Source organism: Anas platyrhynchos, chromosome 1, assembly GCF_047663525.1.
Source record: "Anas platyrhynchos isolate ZD024472 breed Pekin duck chromosome 1, IASCAAS_PekinDuck_T2T, whole genome shotgun sequence".
Taxonomy (NCBI): Eukaryota; Metazoa; Chordata; class Aves; order Anseriformes; family Anatidae; genus Anas; species Anas platyrhynchos.
The window spans coordinates 64898683-64912819 of record NC_092587.1 but is presented as its reverse complement, the minus strand read 5'-3'; the positions used below and the strand labels follow the sequence as shown (position 1 = coordinate 64912819).

General features: G+C 39.8%; 1 protein-coding gene across 47 annotated transcripts in view; it reads right to left on the bottom strand.

Annotated features, from left to right (window-relative positions):
- CACNA1C (calcium voltage-gated channel subunit alpha1 C) overlaps window positions 1-14137 on the bottom strand; it is a 476569-nt gene that overhangs the window by 169216 nt on the left and 293216 nt on the right. For 45 of the 47 annotated variants that reach the window (XM_072039979.1, XM_027463118.3, XM_027463184.3 and 42 more), the window contains exons 6-7: window positions 5290-5451; window positions 2563-2759 (exon numbers count right to left, since the gene is read on the bottom strand). In XM_072039979.1, coding sequence (XP_071896080.1) covers window positions 2563-2759; window positions 5290-5451 — 359 coding nt within the window. Of the gene's footprint in view, window positions 1-2562; window positions 2760-5289; window positions 5452-14137 lie in introns of those variants that run through there. The other 2 variants (XM_072039974.1, XM_072039973.1) reach the window with 2 other exon arrangements.

Here is a 14137-nt window from a genome sequence, read left to right as displayed (position 1 = left end):
CTTTTCATGGACTATAAAACTTACTGTATAAAACGTATCAGAAATGGTTTGAGAAATCCACATATGAAATTGCCATGTGAATGCTTAGAGATGGTTTATACATATGAATATTAAAACCACAGTGCTTCTCATAGGCATGCCCTGTAGTAACTTTCCAATCAACATTTGCCCCCAGAGCAGCACAAACCTCTTTGCAGAAGGAAATACCTATCACATCTCAGATACCTACTCTACTGTATGGCAAACACTGATCAGTGCTAACTTCTATCCACTTTGTCAATACATGAAACAAAGAGGCAAAAAGTGATATGGGACAATAGGTTCTTAGGATTGTTTACAGCAGCTTAAGTATGTCTGTCATTTTAGGTGTTCAAGCATTTACTCAAACTTGGTATTTCACAGCTTTTAAACACAGGTGATATATATATATATATATATATATGCATATATATATTTTAGAAAACACAAACTGAATGTACTCCTCCTGTTACTGAAATTGTGTCTGCAGCATTAATTCTAGCTTTTGTAGTGTTGTCTAGGAATATCTGGGAACTGAGGATAGCAAATATTTTTGTTTCCATGGCAAGTGTTTTGTCAAAGTCATATCCTAAAAGTCTAACAATATGGTTGCCCTTAAAAAATAATGACCATCAATTTGTATTAATTTCAGGTCTCAGTTTACCATATCATTTCTTAAGGAAAAAGAACCGCTCAGGAAATTAGTGAAAAAAGCTGGCTAAATATCAAACAAAATCCAACAGCTAAAATCCAGGTTGCTGCAGGGACACCGTAAAAAATCAGACCATCTGCAGCAGTCATGGTGGAAAATCATTTAGCAGTGAGTATATGCTTTTGGCTTCTCTTATTAGATAACTGATAACTGAGTTCTGAATGATTCACATCCAGTCATGTAAATGACGTATGGACCCAAAAGTACAGGGATTGGCAGGGTCTTTTGTAAAACGTGCCCTTGGAGAAAATTATGATAACTTGTGGATAGCTTTCACAATACTAAATGACATACTCTGCCAAAGCTATTTTCATGTTTATTTCTGATATCTTTTACTCTTCTCCTATTTCCTCTGAACTACCCATAAATCCTCTCAATCACACAAAGACAGATGGTGCCAGGAGATTGGAGGAATGTGAGCTAAACGTGACAAAAAGACAGGTATATTATATATAGCCATAGTAGAGCAGTAGAGTAGTTTTGCCCAGTTCCTAATCTGACCTAACTTCTATTCTTCTCCATTATTTTATTAATTTATACCCTTTCTTTAAGTAAAGCTAATTTTTATGTTCTGAGACTCAGACTTTCCTTGTGGTTTGATCTCTGCCCTTTATCTCAGGCATTAGAAGGAAGCTAGAATCACAGTTCTAATCTAAATTTAAGAGGATAAAGAGACAACTGTTAGCTGTTCCACACAGAGAATATCTATTGCAGATAAGCTAAATCTTCAAAGGAAAATCTTGTAAACCCTAACCCACTGGTGGGTAGAATACAGCTTCAGGCTCATGTTTAAGAGAGAAGCTGATGTTGATTAACAATGCAAGCCTGCTTTAGTCCAGATTACCCTTTCACGTGTTTTGGGTCTTCAGCTGAACTTCATCATGCATTGTAGCACAAGTCCTATTTACACTGGAATTCCTATCATCTTGGAGAACCAGGTGCCATAACATGACAGTTGTCAGATGCAGTCATAGTCCAGGGTTACCCCTATGCAGTCAAGACTCAGCTATACATGGATTAAATGCCTGGACCATAACATATTGCTGCAAAAGCTGATGGCAAGAGCTGAATCCAGGAGTGTTTATATCTGGTTTACAGGTAAAGGCCAAATCTGATTTTTACTCCTATAGTATAATTGTATTGCCACTGAATTCCCCTAACAGGTCAGGGATTACAAAGGAGAAACAAAAGACATTGAAATTTCCAGTTTTAGTGCAAAGGACAAGATGAGATTTAATTTAAAAATCTGCATTTAGATTAAAGAATGCAATCTTTTGGCTAAAGATGTAACAAAGATTTATACTAATACCAGAGTAAGGAGAGAGTTAAGAATTAGTGTTAGGATAAAAGTCATCAGGAGTAGTGCTGGCATGAAGAGGGGTTTGTGAGACCTGTGAGCTGATCAGCATAGTGCCTTTGTTACAGTAATGCCATGGGTAAAGCACCCAGTTGCCTTTTAGAAATACTTCAACATCAGTAATCCAGAGACATAAGGAATAGTTCGCCCTTGCAGAGAGGGTCTTCATATGGCATTCTGGTCAACAAAGGTACATTGCATATCTTCAAAACAATAAGCCATGTGCCAACTAGTAAGCCATGTGCCATCTTTCAACATTATAATTCAATGGAAAGTCAATGTTTACATTTAACTGCACCATATAAACCCTCCCATTTCACTCACTGATATGATGAGTTAATTAAAGCTCCATGCTAGCAACCATGCCTTCACTGTCTAGAACAAGCATGAAAAAAGATCAAGCTAAAGCCCCAGAGTTTCAACACAGATGGAGCACATGAGCATGCCTTTCAGCTTATCATTTTCGGATACGTACCCAGTAGAGTACATCTGTCCAGCCCTCCATCGTGATGCACTGAAACACGGTCAGCATGGCAAAAGCGAAATTGTCAAAGTTCGTAATGCCGTGCTTGGGTCCCTCCCAGCCTGCTTTGCATTCGGTGCCATTCTGACACTGCCGCCCATGTGCAGACTGGGGGGCACAGGGAGATGGATCATCTTCTGCGGGTGTATCTTAAAGGAGAGGAGGGAGAAAAAGGAGATGAAGAGAATTAATTGCGTTTTGACACACTGATAAGCAAGTGAAGGATATCTGATTTTAACAAATGTATTTTTCAGTGAATTTGACAGCTTTCTCTTGAAATACACATAGAACTATTAATTTTAATGGGCATAGGGATGTTTTGTTGTGCTTTTCTTTTCGTAAAGAAAAGAAAAAATGGCCATGTTGTCAAATTTTACAGTCAAACCTGAAATGTGTATTTTTTAAACACATCCTCCTAGGAGGAAGAAATAATGCCTTTCAACATGAGAGGGAACATTAGGTCAAATCTATTACATTTCTTTAGGCTGCATGTTATGACCAGTGTTTTCATATTGCAGTCACCTGGCCTCTGGGTTAATCTCAGAAAAGAACCGCAGCACTGACTGGCATTTTGTTGAAGAAGGCTGAACCCCTGCAGCAGACAGGCTTCAGTGCTCTGGAGATAGGATGATATGGTGCTGGGCACTGCTAAATTACAGCATGGAGTCTCTGGAGCTCTGCTCTTTTGGAGTTCAGAAGCTATGTGGCATTTTATCAATAGCCCAATGGCACTCAGAAGCTTTATAAGACTCTAATGCTCGATTATCCACTCTTTATTCTGTACAGGTGTTGCCAGAGATCTCAGAACCTGTCCAACAAGCCTGCCTAAATGCCTTGGTATAGGAAAAATGCTACAAAAATAAAATAAAATTCTTGTAAGCATAAAAGCTCCTGCAAGATTTTTTCTTTTTTTTTTCAAATACAGACTTCAGAGTCTCATGCTACATCTATAACAGAAGCAGGTATCTATGTGTGGAGGAGCAAATAATTACATTTTTTTCTTATTCTATATGGCAAAAAAAAAAAAAAAGAAGTTTTCAAAAGTTCTGATCACCAAAGCATGTCAGCAATAGCCGTATTAGAATTAGATGCTGCTGTGTAATATTGACAGTATGGAGAAAGATATATACACTTTAAGGTTGTATAACAAGACTGACAATTCCTTACAGTTGTCACATTTCTAGAAAATGAAATTTGCCAACATTAGAAAAGCAGAAAATAGAGAACTTCTGAAGCAATTTCCTGTTGTACAATATTGTCTTGATTATGAGCACAACCAGGTCCTAATGTTGGTGCCCACCACCAGGGAATCATTGCTGCTCAATTTGAATAAATCAAATGAAAAAAAAGCAGATGGTTAGATGAGTGAGTGACAATACAAATTAACTACTTTGAAATTTGAATTATCATTTCTGTGAATAATTTCAAAGCTCTTTCCAGATAGATTGATGAAAAAAAGTTTTTTTCTATTAATATACTTTTGTTTTCTTATTAGCAGCACTCCTCAGGACAGTCACAGACTGCTTTAAAAAGATGGGTACAGGTCCTCAAGTAGATATTCCTTCATAATGATGCTGGTTTAAAACAGAGATGTGTTTGGGCACAGGATTAGTAATAAAATATAAGCATTGATCATTTCCATGATGCCATCTCATTTCCAGCTCAGTCTGCTAGTGGTGAAATCATTGTAATGTTATTGTTGCTTGAGACTGAGGCTGGCTTTTAGTGGCAAAGGGCCACATTAAAGAAACCACTACTGTGCTCAGCAGGAACTGATAGTTTTTCTTGTAGCCTTGACAGACCAGCCAAAAGCCGAGTGCTCAGGATGAGCAAGCTGAACTCTCACCGTTACAGACAGTCTCTCTACATCAAAGGTGATTCACATCCAAGGAGCAGAGCAGAAAAACCACTACTGTGAAACCCTGAACAGGTACCCAGCAGGGAGCAACAGCCACCCATCTTCTCTGCTAGCACAAATGCTCTGCTGTGCCTGGAGTCTCCCTCATAAAATCTTCATATGTTGCCAACATTCCTTTTCACCTATACACCTAAGCAAAGGGCATCTATGATCTTGCTGCTTCATCACGTTTTTAAAAATCTGGACCTGAGGGGTCTTCATCTGTCTTTGTCTGCCTTTGAGCAGAGCACCTCCAGTTTCTGCCATTGCTGCTGCAGTGCATCCCTCTCCGCACACTGGCATGAGTAAATGACAACGAGTCTCCAGCAGAGTGTCTGCATAATGCCTCAGTGTCTTCTGTTTCTACAGTACAGATGTGAGCCAAGAAAGCTGTTCAAATGGTTTTTCTTTCACTGAGAGGGATGAAGTTTGGGAGAATTGAGATTAAAGACAACGAATCAAGTATTCAAGCAATGAAGGAGCTAGTCTTGTGAGAAAGGACATTTCCATTCATCCTGGAGATTTCATTTTACTGCAGCAGGTAGATCAGCAGCACCAAAATACTTTTTCTCCCACTCCCTGCACTTAAGGATCCTAATAAGTGTTTGCTTCATACTTGGCTGCCATTTGCACTAGGACATACAGACTGTCAAATGGCTGCGTAAACCTTCCCTTCCGTCAGAACATCAACACCAGAAACTTGCTTCGTACTGCTGAAAGTCTTCACTTGAAAGATAGAAAGCAAAGGAATAGGGCTCCATATCACAGAGAATTCCCCTTACCTATCAGCCCCCCTTGCACGTGGTAGCAGGTCTTATGCATCTTTCCCATGAATAACTCCAGTCCAATGATAGCATAGATAATAATGACAAACAGCACCAGCAGGGCAATATGCAACAAAGGGACCATGGCCTTGATAATTGAGTTTAAAACCACCTGGAGACCTGCAGAGAGAACAGAAAGAAGCACTTATTAGCAAGAGAACTAAATTCAGAGGAAGTACCTAAAAGAGAATATAAGTTGCACGATAATGTCATTTCTAACTTGTTCCTCCTCACCTGAACTCATTTTCTTGATGATGCAAAGATGTACATTTACAGAGCATCTTCCCTCCAGAAGATTCCCAACACTTCACAAATTTATCCCTGAAGTCTGAATCACAGACTAAAGTAAAACTTGAATTACTTTCCCTGCCACTGTAATTCCACCACTCTGGAAAGGGAACACCTTAGCTGTTTTGCCTGTTCTTGACCTAAGGTGTTTCCCAGATGGTATTCGGGAGAGTTAAAGCATGGGGGAAAAAAAAAAAAAAAGAACAACCAGGACTGAAGCAGGACAAGAACAGTGAGACATGCAAGAGGGCAAATGGTGGATTGTCACAGAGCCCTGCCGCAGAGGATGGGAAGAGATGGGAAACCGAAGTCATGTCCCTGCTCTGATTTTAGGTTCTTCCAGAAGTGAAGCCAGTCTCAGGCAGAGTCTAAGCTGCTGAAACACCACCAAATCCATACTGACTGAGAGTTTGTGGCCATCGTGGGACCTCCCTACACTTCAAATCCACCTCATCTTACTTCAGTCTGAATGAAGGGAGAGTCAGAACCAGCAGTGCTGCTTTTGCCCCAGGATTTAGGTATGACTCTGTAACAAAGGTGGTCCAGGTCCCCAGCAAGGGGTATGAACAAAATGTTGTTATACAGATATCATTAACACATAAGTACTATTCACAATCAAGCCAAACATTTGCAGCATGGCCTCGTGACATGCAAGCAAGGTGACTCGTAGCCTGCTTTGATAAAGTGCTAAGCAGCTGCACTCTCAGATGCAGTTGACACAAGCTGCAGAGTCATGTGCCTCTCTGCCTCCTTTTTCTCGTTTGTACAACCAAAATAACAAAGCCAGCCTCAGAAGCTTTTAGTAAGGATTTGCATTTCCATTGCCTTAAAGTTATCATTGCTGGCGGCAGTGATGGCAACCACTGTCATTGGCAAATTATTAATGTTGGAAATATCGAGAGACCTCTAGAACTCCATAGTCTACAAATAGCCAGATCAGAACAATTACAAGATCATGATTTTGCAATGACTGAGAGCCAGAAGCCATTAATGTCTCCTGCAAATGCTGTCATCTCCTCAGAGAAGTTGATATTAGCTATGATTTTTGAAAAATGTGATTCATGAGTTGGAAATGTCTGTTATACATCTGCCAAGAGAGTATGTGATAACAATTAACTTTTAAAATCTATCATCTAAGATCTTAGATTCCGTCTCTCTCTCTCTCTTTTTTCTTTTTAAATAATTTTAATATTTTCTAATAAGAACGACACGTCTCTTGACAAGCATGTTTACTCACAGGCAATCCGCTCGTCAGCTCACAGCTAAGGTTGAGTCTTTGTGTTTGGTCCCCAGCCATGATGGAACTCAACAGAAGCAATCAAGGGTGGTGTCAGCTCCCAGGCAAGCAAGGTCATTCACTGCCTGCTAGTAATCCAAAGTGGGCTACTAGCTTCCTCCAGTCAGAACGTTTTTTCAGGTGTCTGCAGTCAGTGCATCTACCTGTTAACGGGTCATGCTAACATCCAAGGGGAGCAATACTCTACATGAAATATTCTGGATTTCACAAAGAGATCCTTACATGAAGTACAATACTGACAGGATCAAAACTCATCCTATACGAGAAAAGGATGCTCTGCTTGCTCAGTTACCTCAGGGAACTTACTTTGAATAGGTAATATCACTAGGAAAAAATATTGCTGTGATTACATGAAGCAGTCAACCTTTTCCCCTAGCTGCTCACCTCATTCAGCCTATTAATTCTAAATATATACAGAAAATGAACTGCAGTGCACGTCAACATTTCTTCAATACTTTACATTAGTAGAAAATGTGATGTTCACCAGAAAGTTAAAGCAACATCCCACCTTCCCCCCAGACAATGAAAAACAATACAAGGAAGTTAAAATAATGCAGATGACTATGAACCTGCAAAAAACAACAACCAAACTCTGAAGATTAAAATATTTGAGTCTTCAAATAAATCTGCACAAAAGCACAGAAAGGCCTTCATTTTTAGTGATTTTAGGAACCTTGCTAATCTAAAACATAGCCAAGATTGCAAGGTCAAGAGTCCTAATACCAGGTCTTACGTAATTTACTCTTAATTATTTTACTTAATTGATTTAATATTCATTATAGGATATACCCAGGGCTCTTGGGAGGGTAGCGAGGACAGATACAATGATGAACAAAAACCTCTCTCATTTTAAATATAGCTTCATTATTGCTCATGCCATGAAAGTGCTTCATCGTACTACAGATGTCCAGAGAAGATAATATCTGTACAAACCAATGCCCTTTCTGTTAACACAGCAGTGCCTGTGAAATCAAAGACTTGCACCAAAAGCATGAGAAGACAAGGAGTTCATACAGCCAAGGGAACATGCACCACCAGAAGATTTACAGGTGCTTCAGCTAGACTAATTAAAGAAAAGCTTCTTGAGGAAAATAAATCAACCTTGTAGAAGAGATGAGCTACTGAACACTGTTAGCATGAATTGATGTGTGTGCTGTGCAGCACCCGATTCAGGTACTATGGCTTCAAATCCAGATAATTCCAGTAATTAGCAAGCACACATATATTACCGTTAAAGCATTCAGAGAGCTTCATTAACTTAAAACCACTAGCTGTGTAGCAGCTTTGGAAACCATAGAATGACCTCTCAGATGTACCAAATTCTACTTGTAGAAGGACAATGGATAGATGCGCATGACCTTGCTCGCTGCATTGTTGTCAATGTAGTTGCTGCAATGTAGTTGCTGCAAGTAAGGTGCTTTGTAACTCTCAGTTCAGGCAGCCACTTGCAACATGAATAGCTGTTGCAGAGAATGGCACAAGGAACTGGGCCTGGACAACCAGAAAACTCTGTGTAGTGGCGAGGGGGGACAACAGGGAGAGCAGATGAAGGAGGATGAAAGCACCAGGGAAAGAGCCATAGGCAGGCAGAACAGAAAAACTTTTTCTTTCTTTCTTTTTTTTTTTTTTTTAAATAAAAAACAGGCACTTCAAAACACAACAAAACTGTGTTCTGGAAACTGAGAGGTGCAGATCAGTGTCTGAACTGAGCTGCAGATATGTGGCTGATCAGACGCATTTCTGATCAGGGTAAATCAAGGTGAATCATCCTCTTACACAGAGTCACAAAGCCTTTTCTAAACAATGATGAGAACTTCTGCACACATCTATATGCTTTTTCCCTTTGCGGAGGAAGAAAAGACAGCTGAACTCACTAAGCAATGACTTCTCTGTTCCAACCCATGCATGCTCTTAGTCTTTGCACACTGCAACACATAGTTTGCAACCAACATTGGTGCTCGTGGCAACACAGTTCCCATGGCCTGATGCTCTCCATAATAAACAATGACACACCTTCTGCACTTTATCCCTTGTGGAGGTAATGCTGGCACTCCTAGGAATGAGCTGTGCAGCTTATAATCATAATTAAATCAGAATGCCTGGTGACCTGCTCAGACCCAAAACCTGCCCTCTGGATTTCAAGTAGATGATGCCAATAGCCACCTTCCCACAGCAGAGCGAAGGGCTATGTTTCCACACTGCTTCACAAAGGCTGGCAGTGCTATCGCTGGCCAGTCATAAACACAGAGCCCTGAACTTATGTCCTGGCAAGTAAATATAGAAAGAAATGTTTTTCAAATATTTGGCATTCTGAATGTACTTATTCATTTGTGGAAGCTCTCTCCATGTGCTAGACACTTTCCAGACATCTGAGAAGGCACAGGATCTGCCTTGGGAAGCTCACTCTGGGCTGGACAAAGAGATAACTGAGCAGGGGTTAGGGAAAGCACCACAAAAGGGATTGCTTGTCGTTTTTCAGCCCACGCTTTTCTTCTGTTAATAATTGAAGATCTGAAACAGCTCTTAGTATTTATTTTAAAAGCACTTTAGTTTACCTTTAAAAAAAAAAAGCCTTCTTGGCTGCAATCTGTTGGCTGACATTGACTCCATAAATGTTTCAGTAAGCCAAACATGTTAATGCCATTCCCTGGGCTCACAGAATTTAGCATTTATTTACCCTGATAAAATGTTTTAAATATTTATTACATAGGAACGGCATTGCTTTTTATGCCAGGTCAAGCCCTTTTCAGCCTCTCAAGGGCTGTGTCAACCCAAAAGTTTAGAGCGCAGCTAGGGAGTAGGGAGGATGGGGAAGAGCGAAGGAAATGAACTTGTACCAAGCAACATAGATCTTTCTCAGAGCTATGGGAAATACACTGGCAGGGATGCTGCAGGGGTTTAGAACTATTGTATGGTGCTGTATTTTTCTCTCAGGAAGACAATCATGTGAGAGGCTGGTTGGTGTCTTGTCAATTCAGGCAGTTATTGAAGAATGCACTTATCTGTAAGCACGTAGCTGTTTGCACCTAAAGCAATGGGATTGCCTACATACCCCGTTGTGTACTTACAAGCTTTTTTGGATTTTGACCAATGCTCAGCAAGATGGCACAAAAAAGTGCACTGGACCCAGCTGCTAAAATGTACTTGGCATTGTTGCGCTGTGGAACATATCCAAGGAAACTAATGGTAGGCTGGTCTCAGAAAAAACAATTGGGCCTTTCCAAGCACAGCTCTATCTTGCATTTTCACGTGCCTTTAATTTTGGCTGAAACTTGGTTTGCTGGAGAGGGTGGTTTCTTCTTCTAGTCATATTAGCAGTTCAGATCTTCGGAGAAAGCATATTCTGAGTCTGCTCCTTCTTTGGTTTTGAGGGGTTATATTTTGTCAACACTATAATGTTGCTTGACCAAGGAGTACAAGCAGAGTCTCATACACATGACCTTCTGTGAATGAGCAGGAATAAAAGGGAAAGGAGAGGACTTTCAACTCTATCCATCCCTCCCCTCCGTCCTGAGACACACACTCAGATTTCTGTACTTAAGCCAGTGCCAAGGGTGTGGGAGGTAATTATTTCTCTGCTAATATAGTTCAGAAGAAAACTACTACTTTCTGAGAGCAAGGAGGAAGCAGGGGAGGATTTGTGACTCAGCACAGTGCCTGAGTCAGACCACTTCTGGGAACCACTCTCAAGAGGCAGGGTTGATGCACTGCTCCCTGCCGCCAGCTGAGCCTACCCACAAGGCGCGGCTTCACCCGACGGTGCGCCAGGAGACGGCCACCACGGTTATCTCCATTTCCACAGCACAAGCTGTAACAACCAGCAGTACTCCCCAAAGTGGATGTTTACCATTTAATAAACATGGGCATTGGCTAGGAAAATTGAAAAACATTAAATATTCATAAATATGAAAGGTTTTATACCAATTTTAAAGGCAGCCTAGAAAACGACAGACATTTTGTCACAAAACGGTCCACAGTCATGGCAAGATATCTGAGATAATTGCATCTGAAATGATTCACGAGGGAAAACATTGAGACTTTCTTCACTAGTGTTGCAAAGGGAACTCAGATGGCACAGTTCAGTTAAGGACAACTGTACAGTAACAATTCAAGGAGGTATCCTTTCCTGTCTTTCTGGAGTCTCAAAATATTAGTGGCAGATTGCTGGATAAGGCAAACTCTGTGGGTGTAGTGTAGTGTTCTTGGGGCTGCAGACATTGTTTCTATTTCAAGAATAATAAGGGCTTGGAATAGGAAGGAAAGACATGACACTTGCTAAAGTGCTGGTAGCAAAGAAAACCTAGGAAAGACACTTTTCAAGCTGGAAGAGTGACTGTTTTGGAGTAGGTTATGCTATTTAAACATATATGCTATTTAAACATATAGTAACATATAATTCAGAACCATGTGCTGGAATTAATAGAAAAAGAAAGTTTTGGCATCTGCTCCTAGTGTTCTCTTTGCTCTGTTTTCAAACTGTTTTCATTGACTTTTCAAATTGAAATACACACACACACACGAAAGGGAATTCATACAAATGGGCGTGTGTGAACACAATTGTTTCATATTTGTGAAGTCTTGCAATACTACCCTCGCCTCGTCCTTTGAGGCAAGAAAGGGATAGCAGAACAAAAACAAAAGCCACAACAAACCCCATCTCTTCCTTCTGGACCCTTTTCTCCTGGGAAGCAATTCATCTCCAGTATCCCAAGCTTGTCAGAGTGACCTAACCTAGCCAAACAATACAGCTTTCCCTCAGCCCCAGCTTTTGGCGGCCTGAGGAAGATGACTGGATAAATGCATACTCTGCCTTAGGCTCTTTGCTTCTCTGCTGAAAGAAGCCTTGACTTCCACTCATGGAAGCATCCCTATTCCCTCCTGGCATGGGCTTTAACACTTTTAATAGCTTGTTGTTCCAACCATCTAAGTATTCACTTTCTTATAAAGTTGCTTACTGAACAAAAGACCTTGCTCATCTTTCCAGCCTCAATAATAGTTGTCAGCTTCAAGATTAAAAAAGACAATAAAAATGTAGTGTCGCTCCCATGCAGTTACCAGTGTACACAGAAGGAGTATGGGGAGAAAAGCAGCAACTAACTGCTTACTGAAAATTGCATATCACAAAAGAAAGACCATGTTGGTCAAAACACAAATGAAGTGTTGTGAGTTAATTTCGAGGCTACCTTGAACTCGCCAAAACAAGCTGAAAACAAGGCAGGTGAAAGGCAGTCCCCAGGCCAGCAAGAATCATCTATCACCTTTTACCAATAACTACCTTTGACTTTCTGCTGACTGGATAATAATGGACTCTCCAAGAAAACTGTGTGCTCATTATGAAGATTTTATCGCAATAGGGAGAACTTTTATTCACCCCTCTCTCTGCACAGCTATGCAAAATCAAAGACCGTCTGGACAGAAGATTGTACTAGTTCTGAGTGAAATGATCCATCACACTTACACTTTTTAAATTTCTTCCTGCTCAAGCACAGCTGTGATGAAGATCAGCCTTTCAAACTCCAGCAGAGGAGCAAATTCTGGTCCAGTGCTGTGCCACTGGATTCAATGGGAAAACTTTTATATATGAATGTATCAAAAAGCTGTGCTGCCTAAGTCTGTTCTCGTGTACATAAAACAAAACAAAACAACAACAAAAAAAAACCACACCACCAATAGTTAAGAAATCTCTGATCTGAGACAATGATGAGAAAGTTTTGCTTCATCATGCCAATTGCTGTTTGAGCACAGCTCTGGGTAGCAGCTACCCAAATTACTGTGTCCTAAAGGACGTAATATTTGAACCAAGGAACTACGGACACCTGTAACTGCTAAAGCATTGTGGTAACAGAAACCCTTCGTCCTGAACTGTAAATACATCAGCATTTAAGTGGAGGACTAATGAATCTAGGTTACAATTACCTTTCTAAAGTTGGCAAATTCTCATGGCCATGAAGGGTGTTATTTTTACCTGCTTATCCTAATAGCTCCCCAGGTAAGTGGACATTATCCACTTTTGTCCAACAATCCTTTCTGTCTTCTAAATAATAAAGATTCTTTTAACTGTCTGAGCTTCTCCTAACTTTGCAAAAAGGTTTATAAAAGGTAAAAGCTAGCGAGGTAACAAATGTTAACAGCGATCCTGCAAGTGCAAGTGTAGCCAGGGATGATAACTTTCTTTTTTTTCTCTTTCTTGGAGAAAAATATATTGATGACAAAAATAGATCTTCCTGGGTTCCTATGAGAGCTCAATGTTCCAAGCCTATCATAACTGGCATACCATGAGCTACACTAAGTTTTACCTTCTCATGAAAGAAAAATTCCATCAAAATGCTGAATAAACCCTAAAGCGTTGTCTTTAGATGGCTGTCTGTGTAGAAGTGCAGCATCATCTATGCAAAAATCAGGATGTATAGCTCAGGAGAAGAAAACTCACTCCATCTCTTAACTTGAGATAATGTTTAATGAGCATCACTGGGACTAAGGTCTAGATAGACATAGCATGACATTTTCAAAAACACTGTGATATGGGGTATTCAGGAGTATTTGAAGAACATAAAAAATAGAAAGTTACTTGATTAGGTAATGAAAAAATTATTCAAACCACACAAAGTAGGACTGCTGCTGTGTTACTGTCTTCATGCACTTATAGGACTCATTTTCACTTTTTTAACCACTGAAAATGCTGTCAATGAAAATGCATGGTACAATGATAACATCCTTGGAAAAATATGGCCAGACAAATCTAAACAAATTTGCCTCTTAATTTTCAGAAGAGAGTTTGGATTTAGGGACTTATTTATTGAGTTGTTAATTAGTCCCATCTCAGAATACCTAGAAATCTAGCTTTTTTTTCCTTTTCTACACTAGAAAGACTGCTGCTTTTGATTTTTATAAATCTTATTAGACTTAAAATTCTGCTTGAAGGCATCAGATAATAAAAATGCCCTTTGGGAAAAAATGTCTTCTGATATAATAAGCAAAACTTCCTTCAGCTCTCTAGGTAGCTCCGGTATGTTTGGACAGAAAAATTAACGGTTGTAGTTTTTGCAAAGACATATTTGTCAGAAAAAAAGAGCGGTTCTTTATTGATATTTACTTCCTTTGTAACTTTCTTTATGGCTTGCACAATTCAAAATATTCCTGTGCAAGCTGTGTATGTATTCTTGGAATGCATTGATACTAAACGTTTATTTATTTTGAATTTCATTTTACATATAATAAGCT